The sequence below is a fragment of the Terrapene carolina genome, unplaced genomic scaffold (genome assembly GCF_002925995.2).
Source record: "Terrapene carolina triunguis isolate 2854851 unplaced genomic scaffold, T_m_triunguis-2.0 Scaffold18, whole genome shotgun sequence".
NCBI lineage: Eukaryota > Metazoa > Chordata > Testudines > Emydidae > Terrapene > Terrapene triunguis.
In genome coordinates this window covers 3,758,342-3,774,197 of record NW_020664369.1, presented here as the reverse complement: position 1 = coordinate 3,774,197, position 15,856 = coordinate 3,758,342, and the positions used below count along the sequence as shown (strand labels likewise).

General features: G+C 39.5%; 1 protein-coding gene across 1 annotated transcript in view; it reads left to right on the top strand.

Annotated features, from left to right (window-relative positions):
* Window positions 1–15,856, top strand: part of LOC113406708 (A-kinase anchor protein 11-like) — a 44,509-nt gene that overhangs the window by 13,531 nt on the left and 15,122 nt on the right. Inside the window, exons 4-5 of the mRNA XM_029911791.1 lie at window positions 468–5,130; window positions 7,932–8,087. Of these exons, the coding sequence (XP_029767651.1) occupies window positions 468–5,130; window positions 7,932–8,087 (4,819 nt within the window). The remainder of the gene's footprint in view (window positions 1–467; window positions 5,131–7,931; window positions 8,088–15,856) is intronic.

Sequence of the window (15,856 nt, the reverse complement as noted above, 5' to 3'; positions counted from 1 at the left end):
AAAAAAAAAAAAAAAAAAAATTGAGATTTCACCATTCTTTCCACATCAGCATGCATGTGACATAAAGCAAAGATTTTAACTCGGTGTCAGATCCAGAAAAAGTAGAATCTGTGATATGAAGGCAAGAGCTCTTAGTCCCATTCACTTCACACTCCTCATCAGTACCCAGCCCGGGCTGGGGAAGCTAATGATCCAACCAGTGGACCAAATTCCGTGAAGAATCCTGGCCATGCGCCACCTGAGGCACATTGCGCATATGCTAAGAAGAAGACCTGCAGTAGTAGGGGAACTATCATTGACAAAAAAAAGTGCTTATGGAATACTTTATTCTTTAAAATTTTCTCTAGTCTTAAAAGACCCTCTAACCTATTGTAATAATTACAAATCTAGATATTGCTATCAAAATCAATTACCCAGTTTGCTATTTTAGTCTCTTTTTTTTAAAAATATTTTCTTTTTCTTTTTAGGTACAACCTATACTACTAAGAATCTCCGGGATGCTGCTTCACAGACCATCCCTGCTCATTGTTTAGAAGCTATTGACTCAAAGATCATTGTGAGCTCTGGGCGTCGAAAATCATCTGCCAAATCTTCTGCTTCTCTGATAAATATCTTGGGACTTAAAGAACTGTCTTCATCTGTAAAGAATTCAGTCACAACCTCTATTTCTGATCCTTGGATACAGAGGAGTTTTTACAAGCCATGTAATTCCTCTGATCAACATGTTAATGTTTTGCATAAAACATTGTTTTCTTCCTCTCCTGCTGAATCATCTGAGTCAGATTGCTCCAGCCCTAGCCCTGTTATCTTCTTAGATGAAGAAGGGTATCAAAAAAGCTTGAAGGCAAAACTTCAGCTACCAAAAATTCCAGTAGTGAAAGATGGTATAGAGGACTCAGACTCAGAAGTAAGTGAATTTTTTGATAGTTTTGATCAGTTTGATGAACTGGAACAGACTCTGGAAAGTACTTGTAAACTTATAAGGGATCCCATCCTTGGTAACCCACCCCAGAAGAGAAAGATTGCCCTTGAACAATTGTATTCTAAAACTACTACTATGAATCCTCAAAAATTCAAGTTTGATCGTCCCACTCTTCCAGCCAATGTAAGGAAGCCAACTCCTCGTAAACCAGAATCGCCCTATAGCAACCTCTTTGATGTTCCAGACTCCCCTCGGCCAGTGAAAACAGGAGAAGACAATGGAAGTTTGTTCAGCCCTATAAGATCATCAGCTTTCAGCCCACTAGGGAACTGTGCTTCAACTGAATGTCTTTGTCGGATGGATATCAATGGAGATGGGCTTAATCAAAATCATGATACACTTTATAGTGAATATTCAGATTATGCAAACAGTGTTTCATTTGAAATACTGGGTTCTGTTTTTCATTCTCCGTCTACATCACTACAGAAACATGCTGAAAACATTTCCAGCCTTAATAGGATTGTCTCAAAAGAGGGAAAAGGTCAAAATGCAGAACTCCAGAGGAAAACTTCTGACAAGCCAGATAAGAAAGTTAAATCTAAACACAAATCACTAATGATTAAAGACAGCATACAAAAATTTGCAACAGAACTGGTTGAAAAAAGTTTTGGTAGTGCATTTAAAGACTTACAAAAAGGAGTTTCTTCATGCACCAATGCACTGTGTCACTTGGCTGCTAGATTGACTTCTTCAGTCTTTCAAATGGCTTTTTATGAGATAGGAAGGCGGCGAGCCTTGTCACTGAAGGAACGTGCCATTAATGGGCTAGCAAGCTTTATGGTCAGTGAAGCTATAACAAGTGCTTTAAAAGAAATGCGATACGTAAAGAAACAAATATTTACTAACACAGTTGCAAGATTTGCAGCAGACCTCACTGAGGAACTTATTTTTGAGGGAATCATGGAAGTCTGCCAGTTTTCACATCCATCAACACCAACGACTGCACGGGATTGGCCCTTTGATTATGAAGACAAAGTAGTGAGATCATATGCCAAAGATTTGTCTGAATCTGTCATTCAGGAAGCTTTCATTGAATTATCCCAGGTTGATGTTACCTTCACAACGCAAGCAGCAATTAGTGTTTCCATGGACAACATAAAATATGTAAGTGCAGAAAGTACATTGCAGTCAACACAGACTACCACTACTTTTCCTAATTTTCATGATAATGCACTTTTAGCATTGAATCCAATACAAGAAACTGGAAAAGAATATACTGTACAACAAGCCTTGTTTTGTACTTCTGGTGTTGTAAGTTCAATACCAGTGCCCTTAGCTGGAACAGCACTTTGTCAACATCAGACTTCATCTGATGTTTATAAGGCAAAAGTATGGACTTGTCCGACAGCAGATGGCAGTCTGAAAATGTACAAAGACGCTACACAGCCATATTTTACAACAAAAAAGAGAGAAGAGGAAGTGGCTTCTCTTAGAAATATTTACCTGACTGCAGATCACAGTGAAAGTAGTGGGCAATGTTTTTTTAACCAGAATGATTTCAAACAAACAAACAACAATCCCGGAGTGAATAATATTTCAGATTTAACAACTGGGCCAACAAGCATCAACAGTTTCTCTGGAACAATGGTAGATATGATAGTAAATGAGGCGTATGAAGCAATAACCTCATCTGGGGTTACCAAAACAGTGGAGGAATATACAGATTTTGTAACTAGAAAAACACCTCGTTGTCAGCGTGTTGGTGGAGATATCCCTAAGAATACTTTTGCTGATCATTTGTCCAAGTATATTGTAAAACAGTCTGTAGATGAAACTAAATCTATATTCTCCCACACAAATGAGACTGTAGAATGTAATGGAGGCTTACAGATGAACACAGATAACTGTAAAAAAGAACTGCGTAGTGCAGTAAAGAAACAAGAATCTGAGAATCACAGATGTGTTCCTATAATTGTGGAACCGCAACAGCTGCCTCTGAATAACCCACCTAATTTTCTTGTTACGTCAGTTGACTCTGCTCAGTGTTTACTTTCAGTACCTAAAGATTGTGTTCAGGAACGTAAAGGAAATGAAGTACGTAGGTTTTCTTCAAGCACTCCACCTCCTTGTCCTACTGTGACTCTCGCTAGGTGTAATGTAGAAGAGTTTACTGATTCAGGAAGCTGTTCAATAAAATCCCAAAGTAAACTATTGAAAAAACATGATATGCAAAAAACAACGCTAGCTCCTTCAGCTTTTGGGCAGGAGAGCTGTTTTCTACATGCAAGTAACCTTTCTTTGGTGATGTTTGGCTGTGAAGATTCTTTTCAGATGGAAGATAAATCAAGCATCAGAGATGGAAATGTCTGTGCAGTACCTGATACACCACCACCAACTCCTTTAGTACCATCTCAGACTAGTTCTGAATGGAACCTAAGGAAGCTAACCAAGAAACTCAAGGGAGAATTAGCAAAGGAGTTTGCACCTGCGACACCACCTTCTACACCTTATAACTCATCTGCTGCTGCCTTGTCTGCAACTGAACATGACTCCTTGGAAAAGGAAGAGTTTATGCTGAAACTCATGCGATCACTTTCTGAAGAAGTTGAAAGCAGTGAAGACGAAGAACACTCTGAAATGCTTGTGGAGAAAACTGAACATTCAGAGAAAACAGTACAGTATGCTGATCATTTAGCTGGTCATATCATTTCTATGGCAACTGAAATGGCTGCTTCCCATTTAGATGATAAAACAATTAAAAGAGAAGCTGACAGACACTGCCAATTAAATGCACAAAACAAAATATGTGGGTATACTGCCTTTATAAATATCCCAGAAGAAACTTTACATTCGTTGTGGAATTATGCAGGTGATATGGCTGGAAAGGTTATCAGTGAGGCTAAGAAGATGATAAAATCAAGGCATTGCAAGCTGCTGAGGTTGAAGCGGGTTAACTGTCATGTAGATTGTCTTTCTCTCAGAAAAGATGATAGAGACTGTAGGTCAAAAGAGGGGTGGTGTCCGGTAGTAAACCAGTGGTCCAGAGAGGTAGATTCATCCGTACTTTCTTTACCTCAGAGTTTAGGAACAACCGGTCTGACTTACAGGTATCCAAGCTGTGAGAGCGTGACCGATGAATATGCAGATCACATCATTCGAGTTCTGAAAAGGGAAGGTGGCAACAGTGAGTTAATAATGGATCAGTATGCTAGTAGACTTGCTTATAGATCTATAAAATCAGGCCTACAACAAGCTGCCAGGAAAATCAAACTGACATACAACAGAAGAATATTTCCTGTACAGAACACACAGGTAAATGGTAGGCTTGAGCTGTTCAAAATATTGAACAAAGATATGGATACAAAATGGCAAATGAAAAGTGGTGTTCATAGGTGTGGAGGCCAAGCCTGTGAAATAAACAATGTACACAGAACTGAAGGTACAGAGTTGTTACATTTTTCTGAATCCCTTGCTCATCGTATAACATGTGATGTCAGAAGAAAACTGAAAATGTCAGCAGTTTGCTTGCCAAAATCCTTAACAGATTCCTGTCTGTATAGAAAATCTAAATTTGATGAAGCCACAGGGGACCGCCTTAAAACAACACTGTCTAAAACGGTTCTTCCTTTCTCACAAAAACATAAACTGTATCATAGCACAGGCAATTTAAATGAATATGGCTACCGAGAAGGCATCATTCAAGCTATAGAAGAGTATGCTAGAAAAGTAGTGGATGACACCTTAGAAATGAGTTTGGAGTCTGCTGTTCTCCAAGCTGCTGAAAACAGAAAAAATGGGGATAGATTCACTTACACAGAAAAGTTGTCTCCATTTTCTGGAACAGCCTGCAGATACTGTAGTATGAAGGAATATCAGTATTGTACTGGAAGTTCATCTCCACACCTGCCTGGACAAGAACCCCTCCCTAGAATCAGGCAGATCCCCAATTCAGGGTTGGGTGGTGTCTGTCAAAAATCAAGAATTTTTCACCTTGATATTCCCAAAATTCACATTGACATGGAACAGAAGACAGTATTTTCTGAGAAGGTGGTTGGTGCAGCTATTGAGAAAGCAGAGAGAGAGCTGAGTAACACAAGTCTGACAGCTGATAGTGGTATTGGATATGGTGGAGTCAGCTTTGCTGAAAGCCTTACTACAGAAATAATGACTTCAGCTATGACTAATATTGGTCAGGCTGTTAACATAAGGTAACATTACATTCTCTCCCTCTTATTCTCTTGCTATTGTTACCAGAAAATGGCACCCACTTTGCTTAATTTATTAATCTGAAAATGTATATGGTCAGAAGCACTTTTTGCCACAATTACATTCTGAAAATATAATTTTAAATTATAAAGTTTACTTTGGAACCTCCTGCTGGTGGCCTCCAGGCTGTTTGGAATTTTTTAATAATAATGATCTTGTCAGTTACAGGAGCTCAATGTCAGTGCAAACTAGTTTCTAGCCTACTTTAGAATGTACTTATGCTCTGATGGGTGACTCTGGTAAATGGGATTCTGTGATTTGTTTTCTCTAACATCCTGATCAGATTGTTTTATCAGTGATATAAATTACTGGAATTTAGTTGACAATTCAGTTGATCTGTGAGCCACAGTATAATCCAATTCTGTCTATAGCTGCATTAGCTGTAAAGTACTGACTTACAGAATCTGTGACATGCAATGTACACCAAGAGCAAACGTATTACATTAAGTAGGTGTTTACATAGTCTATTTTGATTGTAATTGCACTTTAACACGGTCTTAATTTCTGGAAGAAAAAAATTGTGTATATTTGAAAATAGAAATATGAAATAAATATTAAATAAGAATGATTTTATTTTTATATATGATTTTAGTTGATAAAGGATCATTAAAGCAGACTAGAAACTGGTTTGCAGGCTCTTGCTACATTGTTGATAAGGACTAATGTATTACAAGTCCTTAAACTATACCATATTTTTTAGGTATATTGAAAGAAATGAATGTCTTTAAATATCTTGATAGAAGATGGCACTGAATGTGGTTGAATTAGTAAATGAGAAGGTACATTAACATCTAGTTCTTAATGAAAATAGATTTTACAAAGATCAGAGTGACTTCAAATAACACCATTTACATGTCCAAGTGCAAGACCTATCTCTTCAGCGTAGTTTTTCACTGAGTAATAATTAATAACAATGTATTTCTCTCATCATGGCCTTGGAGTGAGATCTGCTTGGCAATAAACTATGTTTTATTTGCTTGACTCTGAGATGGTCTGGTGATGTATAATGTAAATACCTGGATATGTTAACGTACTGTGGTGGTGCCTAATGGCTCCAACCAGGCTACTCCCAGTTTTTCAAGGCAAAATTATGATGTGTATAAACACATAATAAATTATGGTTTCTGCCCTGAAGAGCTTATATTCTAAAAGATAGATCTTTCATTCTCACAGAACTGCTACCAAAACTCAAGGAACTTTTCCTGTCCTTTTTTGATTGCCTTCTAGTATAGACCTTCCACTAAAAGTTCCCTGTAGCATATAAAGATAGAAGACTGAGAATTCATATTACTTGGCCCTTGTACTTAGGTTATTTGGAATCCTTATTCAGAGTACATGTAATATTAAATGAGAATATACCTTATAAATAAAGTGCTGTTGAGTTCTTATACTGTTGATGTCAGAAATGTCACTTTTCAGCCAGAGGTTCAGAAATGCAGCTTTTTAATCAAAACTTCATGTAAAGTTTCAAGTTTAATTATGGTGCTGAGAGCCCAAGAGAATGATGGATTGGAGAAGCAGCTATGCACCAGTCCAGTAGTGTCAGAGGGAGACATTGTGGCTCTATAAGATATACGGACTCCAAAGGTTGCTGTGAGGAGCATATTCATCATTTGTACTTAGTACACGGTATAAAAAGTGTGTGTGTCTGCCTGTCTCTCCCTTTTCCCTCCTTCCCCTCATAGCACTCACCTGATGGTATTAGCTAATGTTGTGGAAAAGGACTCTTGCCACACCTCAGAACCACACATACCCCATTTAAAATGTGAAGTGTTGCCTGTAGCACAATCATGGTCATCTTCGTACTTTGTGAACACAGCAGCCGTATTACGACTGTTTCCTTTGAAGGGTTGGTGAGCAAATAGGACTTTCTGTACCCTCTAGCCATAGCACAGCTGCACATGGGCAGCCACAATATGTCCCTAAGAGTAGTTTATATGCACTTGCCAGGCAAATTTTCAGACTGAACCACTTTTCAAAATGACCTCAGTTTTCTTTTGTGTTGTTAGAATGGGTCTGATGAAGGGTTTTATAAATACCTTTAATGCAAATTAAGCCTGCTCACTTGAGTTGGTTCTAGGTATTGAAAGTCTAGATTTTTCAGGCTTCTTGTGCAGAGGGGAAAAGTCTATAAATAAATGGACATGCCTATTTTTTCTGAAACAGGGAGACTAAGCCTATGTTTACACTAGGACATTTTTTCTAATACAGAGAGGGCTGTAGGAGGCCACCAGCATTTTAAGCATCATGTTGTCTACCCTTGTGCAGTTCTGTATGACAGGGTGCTTAAAATGCCAGTGACTGTGTTAGCCTTGATGAAGCTGAATTGGTCAGAGCGACACTGGGAAATTTTAGCTAACATTTTGTCGTGCAGACAAGTCCAAAGATGCCAGGTCCTCCCTGTGTAGGTGTAGTCACTGTAGTAAATGTGAAGTCTACAAGACTGAACTGCCCAGGCACTAGGGTTCTGCCAATGCTGGAATGCTACAAACTAGTTTTTCAAATTAGGGTTTGTGTCCATGCTACTGCCCAACTTCCCCAGTGAAAGATGGTCCTAAGTGGTGCTCCCAGACTTGAATCTCCTTACAAAAGTGTAATATATAGTCTCTGAGAATTGTAAATCCAAAAGGGAATAGTTGAGTCAGTTGACAAATGTCCCCTGCTTTGCTAATTAGGCTCAGTGAATTTTTGCAGAACAATGTGAAATACACCTAGTAATGCTGTCATCTTCATTTTTGTTTAGTTCTATGGGAAGAGAAGGGTTTCACTCAGCTGAATCTATAGTTAGCCAGCAGATGAGTCTCAGTATTGGTGATGATAGCACTGGCAGCTGGTCCAATCTAAGCTTTGAAGATGAACATCCCGATGAGAGCAGCAGTTTCCTCCACCTCAGTGACAGGTAACTGTAAACACGTTTATTTGCTTACACAATCACCTCAATGTATGTTGATCTGGTTTAGCTTTCTCTCTTTCCTCAGAAAGGTTTATTTTCCATTGAACAGAAAGATGCTTTTTCACTAAAATTGACTTCAGCATTACTATGTTTAAATCAGTGTTGCCCTTCAGAAGGGGATTTTTCTAGTGTGAATTCACGTTCATACCTATACAAACTGTATATCAATAGTTAAGGTATGCATTTTAAACTCTCATGGCAAGAAATCAAGTTACAGTTTTTATAGTAATGTTGACACGTCATGAGTAAAATCTGAATACCGTATATATTTAATGACAGTATATTAATATACTAATTTTAAAAGCAACACAGGAGTGCTAAATGCAATGTAAATGTAACATGGCATGGATAACATGAATACAGTAACTTTTATTTTCTTAATTTTTAACACTTAGGTTCTTAATCATTAAGATTTTGTATTTTAATTTGCCGGTTTTTACCAAAAATAAATAAATAACCAGCCCCAAAACAGAGGAAACCAAACAAAACAAAAAAAAACAAGAAAAATTTGGCGCACGTTAGGCTTGTAGAGTTTACACATCCATGGATTTGTTGATTGAATTTATAAATTCTTTCAACGGAAATTATTGATCTTGGAGAGCTTATAAGCTCTGTTGCTTTCAACATTGTAAAACTGACCCTTACACTGATTTATAAACTCTTCAGAATAGGGGCTCCCTCCTGCAGAGCTCATTTGCTCCACAGGAGAATTAAGATTTCAGTAGAGAATCCATTTTATCTGCAAAGATACTAATTAGTATGTTAATGTAGAGCTGCAGTTAGCATAGTAGCTCCCACAGTAACAAAAATTTCCACTGTACGTGTATATAATTGACTTAATTTTTTTTTTTCAAATAACATAAGGGCTTCATCCTTACTGAGGACTAGTTAACATGAACATTTCAGATTATAGTTTTGTCTGTTTTTTGTTTTGTTTTAGTTGTAAGAGGAAAAGTATATCTCAGATTACTTAAATTTGGGAAAAGTATGAGGTTTTTTTCACCTTTCATAACTCATAAGCAGGAGAACTCCCCCCCCCCCCAAACTTTCCTTAGAACTCCATCTGTAGGTTGGGGCTAACCTATGCATGTAAAATTTGAGCTGGAAAGAAATATTTTCCAGAAAGTTATGAGCTTCTGAAAACAGATAATAATTTACTAGTTCCCACACCTATGGAGACCCGCTGGTACTCTGCATTGACCTCCCATGGTTTGGCAGTCATAGAATCATAGAATATCAGGGTTGGAAGGGACCTCACGAGGTCATATAGTCCAACCCCGTGCTCAAAGCAGGATCAATTCCCAACTAAATCATCCCAGCCAGGGCTTTGTCAAGCCTGACCTTAAAAACCTCTAAGGAAGGAGATTCCACCACCTCCGTAGGTAACCCATTCCAGTGCTTCACCACCCTCCTAGTGAAAAAGTTTTTCCTAATATCCAACCTAAACCTCCCCCACTGCAACTTGAGACCATTACTCCTTGTTCTGTCATCTGGTACCACTGAAAACAGTCTAGATCCATCCTCTTTGGAACCCCCTTTCAGGTAGTTGAAAGCAGCTATCAAATCCCCCCTCATTCTTCTCTTCTGCAGACTAAACAATCCCAGTTCGCTCAGCCTCTCCTCATAAGTCATGTGCTCTAGCCCCCTAATCATTTTTGTTGCCCTCCGCTGGACTCTTTCCAATTTTTCCACATCCTTCTTGTAGTGTGGGGTCCAAAACTGGACACAGTACTCCAGATGAGGCCTCACCAATGTCGAATAGAGGGGAATGAACACGTCCCTTGATCTGCTGACAATGCCCCTACTTATACAGACCAAAATGCTGTTAGCCTTCTTGGCAACAAGGGCTCACTGTTGACTCATATCCAGCTTCTCGTCCACTGTAACCCCTAGGTCCTTTTCTGCAGAACTGCTGCCTAGCCATTCAGTCCCTAGTCTGTAGCAGTGCATGGGATTCTTCCGTCCTAAGTGCAGGACTCTGCACTTGTCCTTGTTTGAACCTCATCAGGTTTCTTTGGGCCCAATCCTCTAATTTGTCTAGGTCCCTCTGTATCCTATCCCTACCCTCCAGGGTCTCTACTACTCCTCCCAGTTTAGTGTCATCTGCAAACTTGCTGAGGGTGCAGTCCACACCATCTTCCAGATCATTAATGAAGATATTGAACAAAACCGGCCCCAGGACCGACCCTTGGGGCACTCTGCTTGATACCGGCTGCCAACTAGACATGGAGCCATTGATCACTACCCATTGAGCCTGAAGATCTATCCAGCTTTCTATCCATCTTATAGTCCATTCATCCAGTCCATACTTCTTTAACTTGCCAGCAAGAATACTGTGGGAGACGGTATTGAAAGCTTTGCTAAAGTCAAGGAATAACATGTCCACTGCTTTCCCCTCATCCACAGAGCCAGTTATCTCCTCATAGAAGGCAATTAGGTTAGTCAGGCATGACTTGCCCTTGGTGAATCCATGCTGACTGTTCCTGATCACTACTTTCCTCTCCTCTAAGTGCTTCAGAATTGATTCCTTGAGGACCTGCGCCATGATTTTTCCAGGGACTGAGGTGAGGCTGACTGGCCTGTAGTTCCCCGGATCCTCCTCCTTCCTTTTTTTAAAGATGGGCACTTACATTAGCCTTTTTCCAGTCATCCAGGACCTCCCCCAGTCGCCATGAGTTTTCAAAGATAATGGCCAATGGGTCTGCAATCACATCCGCCAACTCCTTTAGCACCCTCAGATGCAGCGCATCCGGCCCCATGGATTTGTGCTCATCCAGCTTTTCTAAATAGTCACAAACCACTTCTTTCTCCACAAAGGGCTGGTCACCTCCTCCCCATGCTGTGCTGCCCAGTGCAGTAGTCTGGGAGCTGACCTTGTTCGTGAAGACAGAGGCAAAAAAAGCATTGAGTACATTTAGCTTTTTCCACATCCTTTGTCACTAGGTTGCCTCCCCCATTCAGTAAGGGGCCCACACTTTCCTTGACTTTCTTCTTGTTGCCAATATACTTGAAGAAACCCTTCTTGTTATTCTTAACATCTCTTGCTAGTTGCAACTCCAAGTGCGATTTGGCCTTCCTGATTTCACTCCTGCATGCCTGAGCAATATTTTTATACTCCTCCCTGGCCATTTGTCCAGTCTTCCACTTCTTGTAAGCTTCTTTTTTGTGTTTAAGATCAGCAAGGATTTCACTGTTAAGCCAAGCTGGTCGTCTGCCATATTTACTATTCTTTCTACACTTAGGGATGGCTTGTTCCTGCAACCTCAATAAGGATTCTTTAAAATACAGCCAGCTGTCCTGGACTCCTTTGCCCCTCATGTTGTTCTCCCAGGGGATCCCGCCCATCAGTTCCCTGAGGGAGTCTAAGTCTGCTTTTCTGAAGTCCAGGGTGCGTATTCTCCTGCTCTCCTTTCTTCCTTGTGTCAGTATCCTGAACTCGACCATCTCATGGTCACTGCCTCCCAGGTTCCCATCCACCTTTGCTTCCCCTACTAATTCTTCCCGGTTTGTGAGCAGCAGGTCAAGAAGAGCTCTGCCCCAGTTGGTTCCTCCAGCACTTGCACCAGGAAACCAAATTCTCTGGTTCGGCACCAGTCAGGTCCCGAGAGTGCCGGACTAGAGAGGTTCAACCTGCATAATACATTAGAGCACCAAACTCATAATTAATCACAGAAACTTGGTGGAATGAGGATAATCAATGGGACAGAGTAATACCAGGGTACAAAATATATCAGAAGGACAGAACAGGTCGTGCTGGTGGGGGAGTGGCACATATGTGAAAGACAGCATAGAATCAAATGAAGTGAAAATCTTTATTGAACCAAACTGTACCATAGAATCTCTATGGATAGTAATTCCATGCTTGAATAATAAGAATATGGCAGTAGGGATATATTACCAACCACCTGACCAGGATGGTGATAGTGACTGTGAAATGCTCAGGGAGATTAGAGAGGCTATTAAAATAAATAACTCAATAATGTGGGATTTCAACTATCCCCATATAGACTGGGTGCATATCACCTCAGGACAGGATGCAGAGATAAAGTTTCTTGACACCTTATATGACTGCTTCTTGGAGCAGCTAGTCCTGGAACCCACAAGAGGACAAGCAATTCTTGATTTAGTCCTAAGTGGAGCACAGGATCAGGTCCAAGAGGTGAATATAGCTGGACCGCTTGGTAATAGTGACCATAATATAATTAAATTTAACATCCCTGTGGTGGGGAAAACACCACAACGGCTCAACACTGTAGTATTTAATTTCAGAAAGGGGAACTACACAAAAATGAGGAGGTTAGTTAAACAGAAATTAAAAGGTACATCACCAAAAGTGAAATCCCTGCAAGCTGCATGGAAACTTTTTAAAGACACCATAATAGAGGCTCAACTTAAATGTATACCCCAAATTAAAAAACATAGTAAGATAACTGAAAAAGAGCCACCATGGCTAAAAAACAAAGTAAAAGAAGCAGTGAGAGGCAAAAAGGCATCCTTTTAAAAAGTGGAAGTTAAATCCTAGTGAGGAAAATAGAAAGGAGCATAAACTCTGGCAAATGAAGTATAAAAATATAATTAGGAAGGAAGGCCAAAAAAGAATTTGAAGAACAACTAGCCAAAGACTCAAAAAGTAACAGCAAACATTTTTTTTAAGAACATCAGAAGTAGGAAGCCTGCTAAACAACCAGTGGGGCCACTGGACGATCGAGATGCTAAAGGAGCACTCAAGGACGATAAGGCCATTGCAGAGAAACTAAATGAATTCTTTGCATTGGTCTTCACGGTTGAGGATGTGAGGGAGATTCCCAAACCTAAGCCATTCTTTTTAGGTGACAAATCTGAGGAACTGTCCCAGATTGAGGTGTCATTAGAGGAGGTTTTGGAACAAATTGATAAACTAAACAGTAATAAGTCACCAGGACCAGATGGTATTCACCCAAGAGTTCTGAAGAGTTCAAATGTGAAATTGCAGGACTAACTGTAGTCTGTAACCTATCATTTAAATCATCTTCTGTACCAGATGACTGGAGGATAGCTAATATGATGCCGATTTTTAAAAAGGGCTCCAGAGGCGACCCTGGCAATTATAGGCCGATAAGCCTGACTTCAGTACCGGGCAAACTGGTTGAAACTATAGTAAAGAACAAAATTGTCAGACACATAGATGAACATAAATTGTTGGGGGAAGAGTCAACATGGTTTTTGTAAAGGGAAATCATGCCTCACCAATCTACTAGAATTCTTTGAGAGGGTCAACAAGCATGTGGACAAGGGGTATCCAGTGGATATGGTGTATTTAGATTTTCAGAAAGCCTTTGAAAAGATCCCTCACCAAAGGCTTTTAAGCAAAGTAAGCAGTCATGGGATAAGAGGGAAGGTTCTCTCATGGATTGGTAACTGGTTAAAAGATAGGAAACAAAGGGTAGGAATAAATGGTCGGTTTTCAGAATAGAGAGGGGTAAATAGTGGTGTCCCACAGGGGTCTATACTGGATCCAGTCCTATTTAACATATTCATAAATGATCTTGAAAAAGGGGTAAACAGTGAGGTGGCAAAATTTGCAGATGATACAGAACTCCTCAAGATAGTTATGTCCCAAGCAGACTGCAAGGAGCTACAAAAGGATCTCTCAAAACTGGGTAACTGGGCAACAAAATGGCAGATGAAATTCAAAGTTGATAAATGCAAAGTAATGCACATTGGAAAACATCCCAACTATACATATAAAATGATGGGTTCTAAATTAACTGTTACCACTCAAGAAAGAGATCTTGGAGTCACTGTGGATAGTTCTCTGAAAACATCCACTCACTGTGCAGCGGCAGTCAAAAAAGCGAACAGAATGCTGGGAATCATTAAGAAAGGGATAGATAATAAGACAGAAAATATCATATTGCCTCTATTTAAATCCATGGTATGCCCACATCTTGAATACTGTGTGCACATGTGGTTGCCCTAGCTCAAAAAATAAATAAATATTGGAATTGGAAAAGATTCAGAAAAGGGCAACAAAAATGATTAGGGGTATGGAACGGCTGCCGTATGAGGAGAGATTAATAAGACTGGGACTTTTCAGGTTAGAAAAGAGACGATTAAGGGGGGGATAGAATAGAGATCTATAAAATCATGACTGGTGTGGAGAAAGTGAAAGTAAATAAGGAAGTGTTATTTATTCCTTTTCATAACACAAGAACTAGGGGTCCCCAAATGAAATTAATAGGCAGTGGGTTTAAAACAAACAAAAGGAAGTATTTCTTCACACAACTCACAGTCAGCCGGTGGAACTCCTTGCCAGAGGATGTTGTGAAGGCCAAGACTATAACAGAGTTCAAAAAAGAACTAGATAAATTCATGGAGGATAGGTCCATCAATGGCTATTAGCCAGGATGGGAAGGAATGGTGTCCCTAACCTCTGTTTGCCAGAAGCTGGGAATGGGTGACGGGGGTTGGATCACTTGATAATTATCTGTTCTGTTCATTCCTTCTGGGGCACCTGGCATTGGCCATTGTCGGCAGACAAGATACTGGGCTAGATGGACCTTTGGTCTGACCCAGTATGGCCGTTCTTATGTTAATTCAATTTTCAGGGACGATTTGGTAATTTTGTTCACTTACAGATTTAGTTCCTCATAATTAATATTTTGAAAAGATTCCTCTGTTTATATTCAGTTGGGGTATGCATGCTGGGTGCATTGCTGACTGTGAATCTTATCTGTAGTGAAGAGGAAATAGAACAGGCTAAAAAATCATACTTTCCCCCCATTGTTGAAGATTGTGTTGAGATTTGCTGTTCTAACTTTTGCAAGCAGTAGGTTAAAGAATGAGGAGATTGACTTGTCAGTCATACAGAATGACTTCAGTGCTATGCTCCTTGCTGTCATAGGTACAGATATGTTCTGGAAATATATCCTTGCAACTTATGCTTTAAACATAATGAAGAATAGTTACATTTATCTTAGAAATTGGTTCAAATGATCTAGAACTAATACACATAAGCTCAGTGGTTTGAGCATTGGCCTTCTAAACTCAGGGTTGTGAGTTCAATCCTTGAGGGGACTATTTAGGGATCTGGGGCAAAATAATCTGTCAGGGACAGTACTTGGTCCTGCTGTGAAGGCAAGGGACTGGACTCGATGACCTTTCAAGGTTCCTTCCAGTTCTACATTTCTATGATTCTATGACACTTTCCACTACGAAAATATTATGATCGCCATTTTTATGTACTAAAGTGAAACTTCTCACTTAAACTTTTGAAGTATTTTCTTACATTTGCTTTACATTATGCTGCTGGATCAATGTGTTAATTCAGAAGCAAAGTCTGCCCTAATTGATAGTTATGCAACACCATGTAATTCATTGAGAATGCATGGGTGGAACTAAAAGCAGAATTTGGACTCTTAAGTGTGTGAAGTCAAAATACAAAGAAACAAATATCCAGGGAGTTGGAAATAAAGAGTAAAAGCAACATTTTAAAGTATTTTGTTTTCTGATAGCATCATTCATATGCTCCTAAAGTTTGCTTATAGGTGATGGTTTCCTGCCGTCAGTTTTCAGTTAGCATGGAGGGCAATGGACAGTATTAATATTTATTGAACTAGTCAAAATAATTGTCACTGTTTTTCATAGTGTAGAATAGGTTGAAGTTTATTTTTGAAGAGCAGAACATTTGGTCACAATGGTTACATACCTTTTCGTAACTGTTGTTCTTCGAGATA